This window comes from Peromyscus maniculatus, chromosome 6 (assembly GCF_049852395.1).
Source record: "Peromyscus maniculatus bairdii isolate BWxNUB_F1_BW_parent chromosome 6, HU_Pman_BW_mat_3.1, whole genome shotgun sequence".
NCBI lineage: Eukaryota > Metazoa > Chordata > Mammalia > Rodentia > Cricetidae > Peromyscus > Peromyscus maniculatus.
The window spans coordinates 39,735,116-39,750,790 of record NC_134857.1 but is presented as its reverse complement, the minus strand read 5'-3'; the positions used below and the strand labels follow the sequence as shown (position 1 = coordinate 39,750,790).

The 15,675-nt window shown below is 42.4% G+C and overlaps 1 protein-coding gene across 1 annotated transcript; it reads left to right on the top strand.

Annotated features, from left to right (window-relative positions):
- Positions 1 to 5,516: 5,516 nt before the first annotated feature.
- Positions 5,517 to 13,937, top strand: Tm4sf1 (transmembrane 4 L six family member 1). The gene is made up of 5 exons (XM_006977548.4): positions 5,517 to 5,947; positions 7,570 to 7,659; positions 7,749 to 7,894; positions 11,154 to 11,334; positions 13,622 to 13,937. Exons 1-5 carry the CDS (start codon positions 5,771 to 5,773, stop codon positions 13,634 to 13,636), a joined length of 609 nt encoding a protein of 202 aa, XP_006977610.1. The 5' UTR covers positions 5,517 to 5,770; the 3' UTR covers positions 13,637 to 13,937.
- The last annotated feature ends 1,738 nt before the right edge of the window (positions 13,938 to 15,675 follow it).

Below are 15,675 nucleotides of genomic sequence, written 5' to 3'. Positions count from 1 at the left end.
AGAGAGGTCCTCTCCATCCTGTCCTTCACCTAATCCCTCTTCTGCATTAACAATCTTAGACAGTCTGTAGTTCACTTATAAAAAAGTCTCCTCATGGAATGAACACTCTTTAAGAGCAAAGGCTTTGTTTTGCGTGTGGTTGTGTTTTCAGCCGTTCATTAGAAAGACATCCTAGGAACACAATGATCAGAAATGAATGGAGAGCAGAAACCAAGGCACAGATAACTTGCAACAGACTAAGTAGCCAGGTGATGTCAGAGCCAAGGAAAAAGATGTGAGTAGCCAAGAAGGCGTTAGAGAGGGGACCGCGAGCTCGCAGAAGGCACAGAAAGCAGAGGGACTGGATTTTCATCCTATTAAGGTGCATGAGCCAGCTTTCTGGATCCCCTCACCTGTGGTCAGACACCTTGCTCACCCCTGATAAAGTGGGCAGGGGCTTGGTCCTGCCTCACCTGGGTGTATCAGGCTTAGCTGTTTTCCCCCTGGAGAACTTACCCTCTTGGAGGAGGGGAGGAGGGACAGAGGGGAAGATGGGGGGATGGGGGGAGGAGGGATGAGAGGAGATCTGTGGTTGTTATGTAAAGTGAATACAAAAAAATTTAAAATAATATTCTACAACAGAAAAAAAAGCCAGAGAATTCACAAAACAAGAACTACAAATGGCTGAAAGACATTTAAAGAAATGCTCAACATCCTTAATCATCAGAGAAATGCAAATCAAAATGACTCTGAGATACCACCTTACACCTGTTAGAATGGCTACGATCAAAAACACCAATGACAACCAATGTTGGAGAGGATGTGGAGCAAAGGGAACACTCCTCCACTGTTGGTGAGAATGTAAACTTGTACAACCACTGTGGAAATCAGTATGGCAGTTTCTCAGAAAATTAGGAATTGAACTACCTCAAGATCCAGCCATCTCACTCTTGGGCATATACCCAAGGAATGCTGATTCATACCATAAAGATACATGCTCAGCTATGTTCATAGCAGCACTATTTGTAATATCCAGAACCTGGAAACAACCTAGATGCCCATCAACGGAAGAATGGATGAAAAAAATGTGGTACATATACACAATGGAGTACTACTCAGCAGAGAAAAACAATGAAAGCATGAAATTTGCAGGCAAATGGATGGAACTAGAAAAAATCATCCTGAGTGAGGTAACCCAAACCCAGAAAGACAGTTATGGTATGTACTCACTCATAGGTGGATTCTAGATATAAAATAAAGAACAATCAGACCACAACTCATAGAACCATAGAGGCTATATATATATAGTATGGAGGTCCCTAGGATGACTGTGGCATATAATAAATTTCAGTTTTACTCAATTATTAAAAAAAATATCCAAATGAATGGAAACACATGAACTATGAACCAAAGGCTGAGGGGCCCCCAGCTGGATCAAGCCCTCTGAATAGGTGAGACAGTTGATTGGCTTGATCAGTTTGGGAGGCAACTAGGCAGTGGGACCAAGTCCTGTGCTCATTGCATGAGTTGGCTGTTTGAAACCTGGAACTTATGCAGGGACACTTGGCTCAGTCTGGGAGGAAGGGACTGGACCTCCCCGGACTGAGTCTACCAGGTTGATCGCAGTCCTCGGGGGAGGACTTGTCCTGGAGGAGGTGGGAATGGGGGGTGGGCTGGGGGTAAGGGGAGGGGGTGGGAGGGGGGAGAATAGGGGAACCCATGGCTGATATGTAGAACTGAATGGTATTGTAAAATAATATATATATATATATATATATATATATATATATTAAAAAAAGAATATAAAAAAAAGACCCAATCATACCACTCTTGGGCATATACCCAAGGAATGCTCAATCATACCACAAAGATACATTAAAAAAAATAAAGCTTAGAAGGCCATCAAGGACTAGGGAGATGGTTCAGGAGTCAGGAGTGCTGGCCGCCCTTCCAGAGGACCTGGTTTGATTGCAAGCACCCGCATGACACTTAGCAACCACTTGTCACTTCAGCTCCCTGTGATGCAGTGATTGGACACCCTCTTCTGCCCTCCTCAGGCACTAGGCATGCACACACATGGTTCACAGACATATACACGGGCAAAACACCCACACCTAAAATAAAAATAAATAAATCTTCAAAAATATTTGTAAAGAACATCAATTCACTTGTTTTGTGCATTCAAATGTGTGACAACATTTTACTGAGTCCTTTCGCCGCCCCAGGTATTGTGTCAAGCATGGCAGTCGTGGTGGAGCACAGAGGGGCCTGCAGTCTGCGGAAGAGAGAGAGAAGTGAGGCAAGTGATCACACAGGACGGTTCCAGGGGGCCGGTTCTGCAGTGTTGATAGAGCAGGGTGTGATGGATGGAGAACAGTGGGAGTGGGCCAGAGCATCAGCGGATCAGTCTTCAGAGAGGCCTTCAGGAAAATTACATGGGTTTATCACCCTTTATTCAACACCAGAGCTTCCAGATTACATATTTGGAATGTTTTCATATGTATAATGAGATACATGGGGAATAAGACCAAACTGGAGCATGAAATTCACTTGCCTTTTCAAGTGTACACTTAGCACAATACACATGGACTACAAGTGTACAATTAGCACAATTCACATGGACTAAAGCTAATTTTAGCAGTAAGTATTTTCAATGCATCCCTAGTTTGGAGGTTTAATTTATTTTTTCTTTTATTATTATTATTATTATTATTATTTGCTATACTGAGGATCAACTTAGTGACTATGTTCTGACCTCGTACATGCAAAGCAAGTACCAATGAAGCACATCCCCGGGCCCTGAGCCCGTGTTTGGATGGCAGCCTACTACGTGAGATCAGATGTGGAATTTTTCAACATGGGCTATCACATCAGTGCTGAAAAAGTTTTGGAATTTAGCACATTCCAGATTTCAGACTTTCATATCACAGAAGTTTAACTTGCCTGTGAGTAAAATCCTTCAAAATGATGCTTGAAGAGAAGATGGTGCTCAGAGCAGAAATAGAGGCAGGAATAGAGGCAGGACCAGCATCAGGGATTGTGGCATGAACTGAGACCAGAAAGGCTCAGTGGAGGTGGCAATTGTGCATATCAAACAGGTTCATGGCCCAAAGGAAGCCCATGATTAGCTCTCCACTAAGGTTTGGTTAGTACCATGGACACATGGTTAAGAAATTGTCCCCAAAAGCATACTTAGTTTTAAGCCTCTCTCCCTTTGTCCTCCCAAAAGGATAAGGTCATTTTGTCAGTTCATCTGAAAAGACCTTGCACCCAACCTTTGCAGCAGGCCCTGCCTAAGCAGCTTACATTCTACCACAAGGTGGCCATAGTGAAGACCCTAAAAGGAGGTCCTCAGGGAGCTTCAGGCAGGAGCGATACTTTATTTGGGGTTTTGGTTCCTGAACTTGAGAGAACAAAAGACTCATGTAGAGTTATAAAAATACATAATGAGCCAAGCAGTGGTGGTGCACACCTTTAATCCCAGCCCTGGAGAGTTACAGAATGAGTTACAGAACAGCCAGGGCTGTTACACAAAGAAACCCTGTCTCAAAAACCAAAACCAAAATGCATATCGCCACACCCCATCTAAACTTTCTATTCATTGTGTTGAGGGTGAATCTTCATGTGTGATTAAAGTGGTCTCCAGACTGGCTACACCTTGAGAAATGTGAGAAGGGTCTATTATTAGCTTCAATTAGAGTTTATGAATCTCTAGAAACAATGAGAAAGTGATTGTTTACACACAAGAACATTTTTTTTTTCCTGAGAAGAGAAAAGCTATTCTAGCAACACACTCACAGACTTGCTAAGTCTGAACCACTGGTTCAGAAGTTCATCTAGTGTGGTTGTTGAACAGACCAGGGGACATTCCTGAGAGGTAAGTGATTTGCCTCAGTCTACAAAACTGGACAGCAGAAGGCCCAATATGCCACTTAGAGAGATAACTTATGATAAACAGAGAGAGATGAGATTTTATCAACGTACTGTGAATAGTTGTCCAATGACCCCAAGTTCATCTTTAGTGTACTGAGGTGAGTTTTATGTTTAGAGAAAGAACTGGAGCAGTGGGGTAAGGGTGATGGTTCTGCAAGTGTTCTGAAGAGGTTCTGATGGCTTGAGAAAGCAAACCGGGTCCCTGTAGACTATTAGGAGAGCTCCACAGTGCAGCCTCCCGCTGTGAATAACTGCCCTCATGTGGAGTGTGCTGTGTTCTACCAGGCTCAGCTGTTTCTGTAACACATGATGACCAAAGACCAGGGACCATGAGGCGCCTTTTGGAGGCCTAGAAGTTTGACGGTAAGATGCCTGGTCCGTTATCTTGTGCTTGTCTCCTCAAAGGAGAATAAGACAGGCTGGGTGTCACCAGTTTCTAGACAGACACCTCTTGAGCCATTAATGTATCAGCATGTTCAGGTAAGTAAGGCCCCTAGAGTAAAGGAGATAAAGACAAGACAAGAGTAGAGACGCCAGGCTCTCTTCTGTCTTCATTAACCTTGTAGGCAAAGTGAGGAGCGGGTTCTTTTCAGGAAAAGCGGTCTCTAAGTGCTTTTAAAAGAACCCAGTCATTCGCCTATATCGCCATCTCAGCCTTATCAGCTTTGGGATGCTGTCTCTAAACAGGACTCACAATCAAACAGAGAGACCACAGACCCCATTGTTAGAAGTGTTGGCGACCGAGTGGGGCTTTTATGGGGACTCACTCTGCACACATCCAGATGGCTCAGGCTTTCCTGCATTTACCTTCATTTCTTCAGCCCCGTTGGCATTGTGATCTCACCCTAGTTGAATCCCATGTCACTAAACTGTCCCACTCATTGCTGGCCTCCTTGTGTAGTGTTTCGTGGTTAGTATGTATTCTACTCGATAGTTTTGGGCTGTGTCTGGTCTACGCTGGCGTCTCTGGGTTCAGCAGCCTTTCTCAGCTTCCTCTTCTGACCTATGAAGGAAGGGCACACGAATCCCCTCTCTTCTTCCATACCCCCCCTTAAGCCATGCTTCAGGCCTTCCTTCTCTGTGTCTGGCACTGCTTGGCGGCACAGCATTAGTCAGGGATGTTTGAGCTGTCATGTTGCTGGATACCATCTTGCTGTGGGGCAGATGCCCTCAGCAGCGCAGTCCAGGGAAACAGGCTCTGGGATCTGTCCTGCAGAGCTAGCCGCAGGCAGAGGAAAGGAAGCCACTCTGTAATTTCCCCAACAGCCTCCTTAAATCTGTGGGTGACAGCTTGGGCACCTTGTCTTAAAAAGACAAGGAAATGAGCTCAGAGCTGAGGAAACTTGCCCCAGGTTGCAAATTAAATCCATGCTGATGCAGACGTGAACACAGCCTAGGATTGGAAGCTGTCCAAATGGCTGCAAGAGAAAAATCACAGCTCTTTCGAAGCCTCAAAGCATCCTACCACGGTCTCTAGGCAGTTACTGGAAGCTGTGCCAGACTTGCCCGTCATCTCTATCCTGTAAGCAAGCTGCCCCGTGATTACTCATTTTCTCTCTTGCCTGTGACTGAGGCTATTTTCTCACATCCTACTCCTGGTTTCAACCCAAGGATTTCATTTAAAGGGCGGGGCATTCCTTCACATCCCTCCACCCCAACCGGAGCCTGAAGTCTGGACCAATGAAAGCAAAGTACCTCATTTACTAGCACTAAGAACTGGCACTATTTAAGTGGTAGCAGGAATGGGCTGTGAGTCGCGTCTGCTTTCTCCACAAACGGGCACACTGTTGTCTGATCTGGGGCATCTCTGAGCTGAAGAGAGGGAAGTCAGAAAGCCTGCAGGACTCCCGCTGCCGCCATGTGCTTTGGCAAGTGTGCAAGATACATCGGATACTCTCTGGTGTTGCTTGCTGTCCTCTGCATCGTAGCTAATATTTTGCTCTACTTTCCTAATGGGGAGACGAAGTATGCTTATGAGGACCACCTCAGTCGCTTTGTGTGGTACTTTACCGGCATTGTAGGCGGAGGCATACTGGTAAGTTTCTCCGAACTGTTTTCACTACAAAATTCCTCTCCTCTTGAACGGCAGTGTGCATTCTTTCTCACGCGAAGTTTTCTGCCGTGCCTACCTGTAAATCCTATGCATTTGGTCGTTGTCGCTGCTCTTTCTTTGGAAAGCAGAATGATCCAAGGTTGGGTTAAACTTTTTGCTAATTTCATTAGATGTTGTTTTAATAAAATCTCTTATCTTAGAGTGAACTCTTTTCTCTAAAGCTTTTAGAGGCTATCGAGTTTCTGAGTGTGGGAGTGACTGTCACTTCTCATTTGCTCCAGGGAGCTGAAGAGAGGTGGTTGGTTCCAAGAGAGCAGTCTGGGTTCTAAATTATTCTCTGTTGCTTATTTTCCGGCATCTGTATAGGGAAAATATTAAGTGAGTGCACTGGCATTTTCAAGTAACTGTAGGCTTTCTCTGGGTTTGGAGTGAGAAGCAGGTTGGTATCAGTCTAATGATGGAATGTGTTGTTTTTCCACAGTTTGTTTTTAGTTGAAGTGGACAGGAATTTACTTGACACATTTAGCTTCGACCTCAACACAGATGGAATGTGGACACATTTGAGTCTGCTCATTTAAAATGCAGGAACTAAGAACTGCAAAGAGAAATTTTATGGAATTGTTGCTGTCATAGAGAATACTATTTTCTTTGCCAAGTAAAAGATGTTAAGACATTTAAACTGAATATACTCACTGTGGCATGGCTTAGCAAATATGCTTTGAATGTAAACATCATTATCATTCATGTTCCCACAATTAATACGAATGCAATTATATGAACAAACATAGTCACTGCTTAACATCCACTGTGCTTAGTGTCTTTGGACTTAAACTTCAAGTAGTTTATCCTTATTTGAAGAGCATCACTGCTGAGTTGAAACTTTTTTTTTGAGACAGAGTTTCTCTGTGTAGCTTTTGAACCTGTCCTGGAACTCACTCTGTAGACCAGGCTGGCCTCGAACTCACAGAGATCCGCCTGCCTCTGCCTCCTGAGTGCTGGGATTAAAGGTGTGTGCCACCACCACCCCTCGAAACAGTTTTTTTTGTTTGTTTGTTTTTCTGAGACAGGGTTTCTCTGTGTAGCTTTGTGCCTTTCCTGGATCTTGCTCTGTAGAGCAGGCTGGCCTCAAACTCACGTAGAGGATGCCTGCCTCTGCCTCCCAAGTGCTTGAATTAAAAGCATGTACCACCACTGCCCAGCAAAACATTTTTTTTAATAGAAAATTTTTACCTTTTTTACTTACTCAAAATGTTTCAGCCATTCTCCTCAAGATTTGATCTTCTATGTTTGACAAGGAGGAAAATCAGATTTAAAGACAGATTTTCAGATTTAACAGTGCTAACAGCTTTCATATGAAAATACATTAGGAATTCTTCCAAAATGCTCACATTTATAGGCTATTATTTCAAACTCTGTATGCTCACCCACTGTACATGGAAGCAAGCAAATGTAATATTTTTTGTTTCTACTCAGGCTTTTCCCATCATTTGTGGTATTTGGTTACTCTAATAATTAGAAATAGTTATGTTTTCCAGGAATGCCTAACCCCGCCCATATGGGCTCGGGGAAAGACAATGACTTGACTCTGCTTGCCTTCTGATTAGATACTCCTGCCAGCGTTTGTGTTCATTGGGCTGGAGGAAGACGACTATTGTGGCTGCTGCAGCTGTGAAAACTACGGCAAGAGATGCACAGTAAGTCTACTTGCGCTGTCTCCTGGTGAAAGCGCTCCTCCATTCCTGATGCAGGACTGTGGCTTACTTCTTGCTTTTTCTCTCCCTAGATGCTTTCTTCTGTACTGGCTGCTTTCATCGGCATTGCGGGATCTGGCTACTGCATCATTGTGGCGGCGCTGGGCTTGGCCGAAGGACCAAAGTGTAGTGATTCCCACGGTGTGTGGAACTACACCTTTGCCGACACTGAGGGAGGGTACGTGATTGTTCTCTACCTAGCAGCACATTCTTAAGCACCACACATAAAACTAAGTCATCTGTCTATCCATCAGCCCAATATTTCCTTACAGCAACTTATGCAGTGTGTAAGGATGGATAGGCAACCATTAACCCAGGAAAATCCTAACAACTACTGAACACATGCATTAACTTTGACCTTCCAACAGCCCTGTATAGATATAGATACTCCCATAGTTACTCCCCTTCTACAAATGAGAAAAAGAGGCAGAGAAAGATGAAGTGACTTATCTAAGGTCTCATTGCCAGAAAGAACCACTGAATCTTTGGATCCAGGCTGTCTGCCTCATGGAGTTTATGCTCAGATACTGTGTACATTAAGCACAACGATGCGGAGATCAATTACAACACATTTTACTAGTTCATAAGGAATTATTTTAATATCCTTATGTAATCAAGCCCGGGACAAACAATGCTCTCACCCTACACTTGCACTTGCTGGCTCACGTGTAACATGTAAGCACTCTTGATTTAAGTTACCAGGAGATATAGGAAAGGTCTTATCCACAATTCTAACTTCAGTGTAGTTAAGTGAGGCCCCATTGTCTTGTGCTGGAATTTTCTTTTTATCAGTTATGACAAAGAAACAATAGAAAAGCTGGTGGAAACGAACGAGTACAGTTTGTTCTTTCCTGACTTGGTTATTTTTAAAAGAAGAGATTTTATTTTCATTTTTAATTTTTATTTTTGTGTGCATGTGTCTGTGTGTGTGTGAGTATATGCGTGCGTGTGTGCGTACATGCGTGTGTGTGTGTGTGTGTGTGTGTGTGTGTGTGTGTGAATGCAGGTACCCACATAGTCTAGAAGGAGGTTTTAGGTACTCTGGAGCTGGAGTTACAGGTGGTTGTGAGTTACCAGATGTGAGTGGCAGGAACTGAATTGGGGTCCTATGCAAGAGCAGCACATGCTCTTAACCCCTTGACCATCTCCCAAGGCCTCATTCAGCTTCTTAAGTTTGAATTTTGAAAGGTTGTTTTTGAAAGACAAAAATGAAAAAAATAATAATGACTATGGATTGTACTTTATATCATTAATAAGACTGTTTCTAATGAATTGTACTACAAGGATGCGAAAAGAGATTGGGGAGAGAGAGTGTGTGTTTAATTTTTCCTTCATGAGATAAAATAAAAAAAAACATGAATTAGACTTGGGTCCAGTCTCAGTTCCACACTCACTCTCTAAGAGCAGGAAGAAGTGAATTGATTTTTCTGTAGAAAGGAACTAATGGCAGTGGTCATGAGCACTAATGAGATGATGTACTTGTGAATTGTTCATGTGAAGGGTGGCACACTGTGAGCAGTGCCAGCATTAACTTAGGATGAACATGGCGGAATGATGGCCTCTGAAGGAAAACTAGTATTTACTGGAGTTGGGGTTCTAGTGTCGCCAGTATGATTCATCTTTGTTCAGAACACCGTGTCCTCACAGAAAATGATTCATGTTTGTACAAACATGTAGAACTGTTGCATGATACTACCTCCCAGGGCAGTCATGATGCATGCAGCTGGGATGCATGGAGGGTTATGTCTATCAACACATTCTAGGAGTCATTTGTACACCTCTCCCATTACTCATGTATGCTTCTCAAAAAAACTTCCTCTTCTTCTAGATCATTCCTTATTTGAACCTGTCCAGGGATCTCAATATGTAGAGTGACTAACACTTTCAAACCACCCATTAATTTTTCAGTAGTTAAATAGAGCCAAAGAAAATTTGACTCTGTGACCTGAAAAACAGACTTTGTTCTATTGACAAGCAGAAACACAGAGCCAGAATGACTGATTTTTGTTTTGTTTTTTAGGGGTGGAGTGGTAACAGTGTGTTTTGTTTTAAATCAACAAGTTGAATATCTTATTGGCTCAATGTACTGTTCCAAATTTAGATGTCTGGTTTCAAGCTGGGGTAGGAAGAAGTGATAAGGAATTGTACCAGGCCTCTTTGTGGGCTTATGTCACTTCTTAACGTCCTCACATGGTTGAATCCTATTTCTCTGAGAATTCAAATATTCTGTGAGGTAGCAAGGGCTGACATTCTAGAGGAAATCTAACACCACACATACACCACACACACACACACACACACACACACACACACACACACACACCTCATGATTTTTAACAGAGGGAGTTCAGGTTGTTATTTATCATGCTGTGGTTTTTAACACGCACCATGCTCCAGACATTGGGCTGATGGCTGGGTTAAAGGAGAACAGGCCTGGCTCCTGTCTCACTGGAGCTCAGCCTTGCTGAGTGGTATAAGAACAGGTCTTCTCTCTGGAAAGTGGTTTTCCTTTGTAGCCTCCCCCCCCCATCAATGCACTTGGCATGGACATTCTCAACCCTTGCTCTTCTGTGAGAGTCCATATTCTTGAAGGACAGAACCCACCATTATGTTGCAGCTCCAGTCCAGACTTGAACTCACACAGCAGTTCAGTATCTCAGTAAAACAGCTGGAGGAAAGGACTTTCACATTGTCACAGAGGCACCATGAGAGGAAAGGGCCTGGACTTGAACCCTTGGACTTTCTATTGCCAATTAACTTTCTGATTAAAAACTTCAAAAAAAAAAACTGTCAACAATTTCATTTGAAAATAAAAGCCCCTTGAATTCTAATTTGGCAGAATTTGGATAATTTTCAAAAAGGAAGGTATTTGGTATCTTAATGAAATGACCAAAATTAATACCTTAAAGCTTAAAAATCTAATGTAAAATATATTTTCCAAATAAATATTGAATATCTTTCCTCTAGATAGTAATTAAGCAATGATAAAGTGGGGGTAACAGAATAAAAATATGCTTTATAAGTTTGCTACCTTTCAACATGAATTGTTTTCATTTGTCCATCTCTGCTTCAGTTTCCATCCATCTGTTATATGACTTAGTTTTAAATATGATGCAAACATAGCTTTGCCTTTTTTCTTTCAAGAAATCTTGCGTCTTTTAAAGAATATGAAAATCTCTAATGTGAGATATTTTTTTTTAGCCATAGAATCCTAGATTCATGTCAAAACTTGTGCTTTAATTGTATGTTTATCATCACAATAACATTTGGGCTGCAGCTTGCCATTTGTTGGAATGGCAGTTGTACAAGAATCTAGCACACAATATTATGTTAATTCATTTCTGCGTTTCTGGATAAAAACTTCCCAACAAAAAAGTAGGTCATGAGATCTCCTCCATGCTCTAGTCACGTGCCTGAAGTTTCTCTTCTGACCACAGGTACCTTATGCAGCCCGATACATGGTCCAAGTGTCATGAGCCTGAGAACATTGTGGAGTGGAATGTGACCCTCTTTTCTATTCTCTTGGCACTCGGTGGAATTGAATTCATCTTGTGTCTCATCCAAGTCATCAATGGAGTGCTGGGAGGCATATGTGGCTATTGCTGCTCCCGCCAACAGGTGAGAACTTGTGTGACAATGTTGAGGCCTAGCCCTGTAGTGTTCAGTTGCCACATGGCACTGTTCTTCTCATCAAAGAGAAAAGGAAGAACCAGGCACGCTCAATCTACCAGCACTTACTCTTAGTTTGTCTTTGCAGGTAGGAATTTATCAATTCAATTTGGCTTCAGTGCTGAGTCTCACAAACTCAGTTATCCTGGTTTGTAGATGGCTCTGTGAGCGCAGGAACGCTGTTGTTGTTCGAATCTTAGAATGCCTTATAATAAAAAACCCAGAGCCAGATATTAGGGTGAAAGCTGAAAGATCAGAGAAGCAGAACAGCCAGCCACTAATTCTTACCTCTATGAAATACTCAGTCTAAAGACTGTGAGTTCGTATTTCCTCACACCTTATATACCTTTCTCTGCCCCAGATATCACTTCCTAGGATTAAAGGCATGTGTGCTTTCCAGTACTGGGATTAAAGTTGTTTGCCACAACTACCTGGCTGTTTCCAGTGTGGCCTTGAACTCACAGAGATCCAGACAGATTTCTGCCTCCTGAGTGATAGGATTAAAGGTGTGTGCTACCACAGCCTGACCTCTATGTCTAGTCTAGTGGCTGGCTCTGTCCTCTGGTCCTCAGGCAAGTTTATTAGGGTACACAACGTATCACCACACACAGTACCTCTTTCATGTCAATCCCTGTAAGTTTCACTCACCCCACTCTAGTTACAGCTACACATGAGTGTCCACGATGCTTGCCCCATGTTCCTAAGTACACATGAAGAATAGTAACCATTATGGATTCCATCAGATGTAACACTAAACTCACCTTCCATGGGAGTCTGACTCAGGCATTAAACAAGATATTTAAGATCACTCAGGCAGGAGGTAACAGACTTCAATTCTTAGCCCAAACCCTTCCTTCCAACCTATATGCTGTACTTCCTGTCCTGCTGGGTTCTCTGTGATTCTGCCCTAATAAGGAGTAACAAAAATGCCTACATACTAAGCATGGAGTACAATTATTAGCCTTTGAATAGCCTTGCGAAAGCAACTTTCTATGTGAAAGAAAGCCAGGAAGCTCTGATTTCCTGGGGATATGACTTAGGAGTGAAATATCTACTTGTTTGTAATGGAGAAAGTTATTTTTTCCTTATCTTCCTAAAAATATATATTATTGACCAGATAGGAATTTAAGGTCTGGCCCATTTGGGAAAGTTGCTGTTTTATGTCTTACCCTTTAAAACAAGATGAAGTAAGCAAACGTATTTCATTTATATTTTCCATCCCATGCCATGTATTCCTCTGATTCAGTATCTTCTGACTTTCCTTGAAAATAAGGAAAAACAAACAAACAAACAAACAAACAAACAAACAAACAAACAAACACAAAACTAATAAAAACCAAAGGTCACTGCTACCAGGAAAACCTTTGCTGTAAATATATGGGAACTTTCTATACATTTTGAGAGGGAGTTAGAACACATATCTAGCTTTCCCTATTGGGCAAGTAACTCAAGATTAAAAATTCCTTTGGGATCCTGCCAAGTTTCCAAGAAAAAAGCCAAGTTGGAAAACATCAATATAGCATTGTTTTTCAGGCAACTGAGGGGAAAGAGAACAGAATAAAACCTTTGGGAATGATTCCCAAATGCAAACCCCTACTCACTCTTGAAACTCATAGGAGCATAAACTCAGCTGCTTCTGGACTTCCATGCATTTGGGGTACAGGCAGAAGGATTCATGGACAGAACTGGTTCTGTGCTTTGTGAGGAGAGATAACCTCCTGAATTGGAGGCAAGCACATGGGTCCTCTTCGGAGACAATGTAGAAAGGGCTTCTTCCTAACTTTTAGGACGATCTGTTACCTTTATGTGCAAGACAAAAGATGCTCTCACAGGACAGGACATCTAGTCCACAAGAGCTGTTTCCCAGCTTGGTAGCATTTGATTTGAAAGGTTACCCACAGTAAGCCCACACAAGGGCACAGTTTCCATGGCATTATTTTAAATTCCTCCTCCAGATTAGAGACCCACACAAACACACTACAAGCTAATTCTGTATCAACATCCCGCAGTTTCCCTGAACACTTTCTGTAATTTTCCTGGGGAAGAACGTGGGTCGGGTTTGTTAGGAAACATTTTGTGAGCCTTGTCTGAGCTCTAAGCGTGAGGCTGGCTAAGTTTCATTCAAAACTGAGGTGGCTCTATGCTATGTTTGCTTTGAATAGGGACACAAAGTACACAAATTTCACTGTGTGTTGACACGGATAATAACCTAATGTAAATTTCATTTTCTTTACAGCAATATGACTGCTAAAAGAACACAAGACAGAGAGAGCCACATGCTTCCTTTATTGCATTGTAACTTGTATATTTTACTCGTGTTATGAAACTTTGTACTGGTGTATCATATTCCATACATTCTGCTTTTATAAAGAAATGTGCTGACATCTTCGTATGATGTCAGTGTTTGCATTTATCAAGCAAACTTTGTTTTAAAGAATGAGGCAACAAACTGCACTCACTCTGGAGGTATTTCACAGACTGAATGACTGTTCTCAGCATAGCTGAGATAGACTTGTCAATATTTAAGATAAAAATCACATTTAACTATTGTGCATATGTGTACTTGTTTTTTAAATAAAAGATCTCCGGTTTCCTTTTCAAGACCAAGAAGAATCCCAAACCCTGAAAAGATGTTTTTTATCTGTTTTCATGGTGTTTCCTATTTATATGTATACAAGTCACTAAGAGGCCCTCAGAGGTGAGAGAAAAGCACTTGCCTAGATTTGGAAATCTCATTGAGAAAGCGGTAACCAAAGTACGTGAGAGAAAACATGTAAAGCTGCCAGTGGCTGTGAATGCTACTAGATGCTGAAGTTTTCTATCATGTAGAAAGCTTTTTGCCCTTCAAAGGCAAAGACTGTATGTCAAGAGGAAGCCAGGATAGTTGGACAAGAAGGGAGATGGGAAATGGAATAAAACAAGATGTGGAAATGGGATTGGTGGAGTAGGGGTGGAAGATCACATGGGAATGCCCTCAAACTTGCTTGTTGTTGAACATAAAATGAAGTACTCTCTACCACTCAGCTGTCATTTGGTTTTTTTATGTGAGAAGAGGCAACCACTCTGGTCAGGTAATTGATCAGTCATGTAGAGAGGACATCTTCCCAACACTTGGGAAGATCTATTACCTTTTGTGGAAGACAAAGTATGTTTCAGAGTGCAAGCTTTGGGTTCCGGAGAGCTGGTTTCTAACTTGGTAGGATTTGATTTGATAGGTGACCCACGGTGAATATACCCAGTGGGACACGCCAATGGTGTGGTCCTCCAGCTCCTGCTTTCCCCTCCCTGTCTGTGGTCTACAGGATGAATGGCATCTATGCTGAGGTCTTCTTTTCCTCTGGGTCCTCTCTCCTGCTTTCCCTGTCTTATCCTCTCTTCTACCTTCTTCCTATCAACAGATGATCACGGCTATGCTATCTCTTGAGGCTGTCAAGCCAGCTAGGTATCTCTCTTTTCTGCTGGGTGCTGCAACAATCAAACTCCTGGGTAAGGTAGCATGTTTTTTTTTCTCTCTTAGTGCACAAACTACATTTTTTGTTTGGTTTTATCTTGTTCTGGTTTTGCTTTGATGTAAAAGGATTTCTTAACCCACTGCTTGGCGGAACTACTCAGAAGGAGCTAGAATTATTTATTTTGCCCACAGTTTCAGAGGTTTCAGTCTGGGGTCACAGGCTGCGCTGATCCTAGGCTTTTGGGAAAGGTGGTAGGAGCGTGGAGAGGAGGACACTGGTCACTTCATGGTAGATAGGAAGCAGGTTGCGTAAGGGACTGGGGACAGATATAGCCTTCAAAAGCACGCCCTCCAACAACCCACTTCCTCCAACTAGGTCCCACCTCTGAAGTTTCCACCACCTCCTAAAACCATCCAGGGACCAGCTGTTAAACAGATGCATTCAGATCATCATAACGTCTGGGATTTTATACAGAGGGTTTAGCTTTGGTTCATTGTCCTGGGCAACAGAGAAGAAATCTAATAAGAGTTTTACTCACTGATAGACAGGAGCACTCTTCCTTTGGGCAGTAAATCTGTTGTGATTCCTGACCCAGAGTTCTACCATCTTTGTGCTAGGATCACTCTGGCAGTCTGGTGAAGCCTGAAGACTTTTTTCTAATAATACCTATAAACACATAAAATAAAATATATGGACATAAGTAGTAAACCAATACATTGGACTATTTTATCAAAGAAATTAAAATTGGGGCTAGAGAGATGGCTCAGTGGTTAAGAGCACTGACTGCTCTTCCAAAGGATCTAGTTTTGAGTCCCAGCGTTCACATGGCAGCTCACAA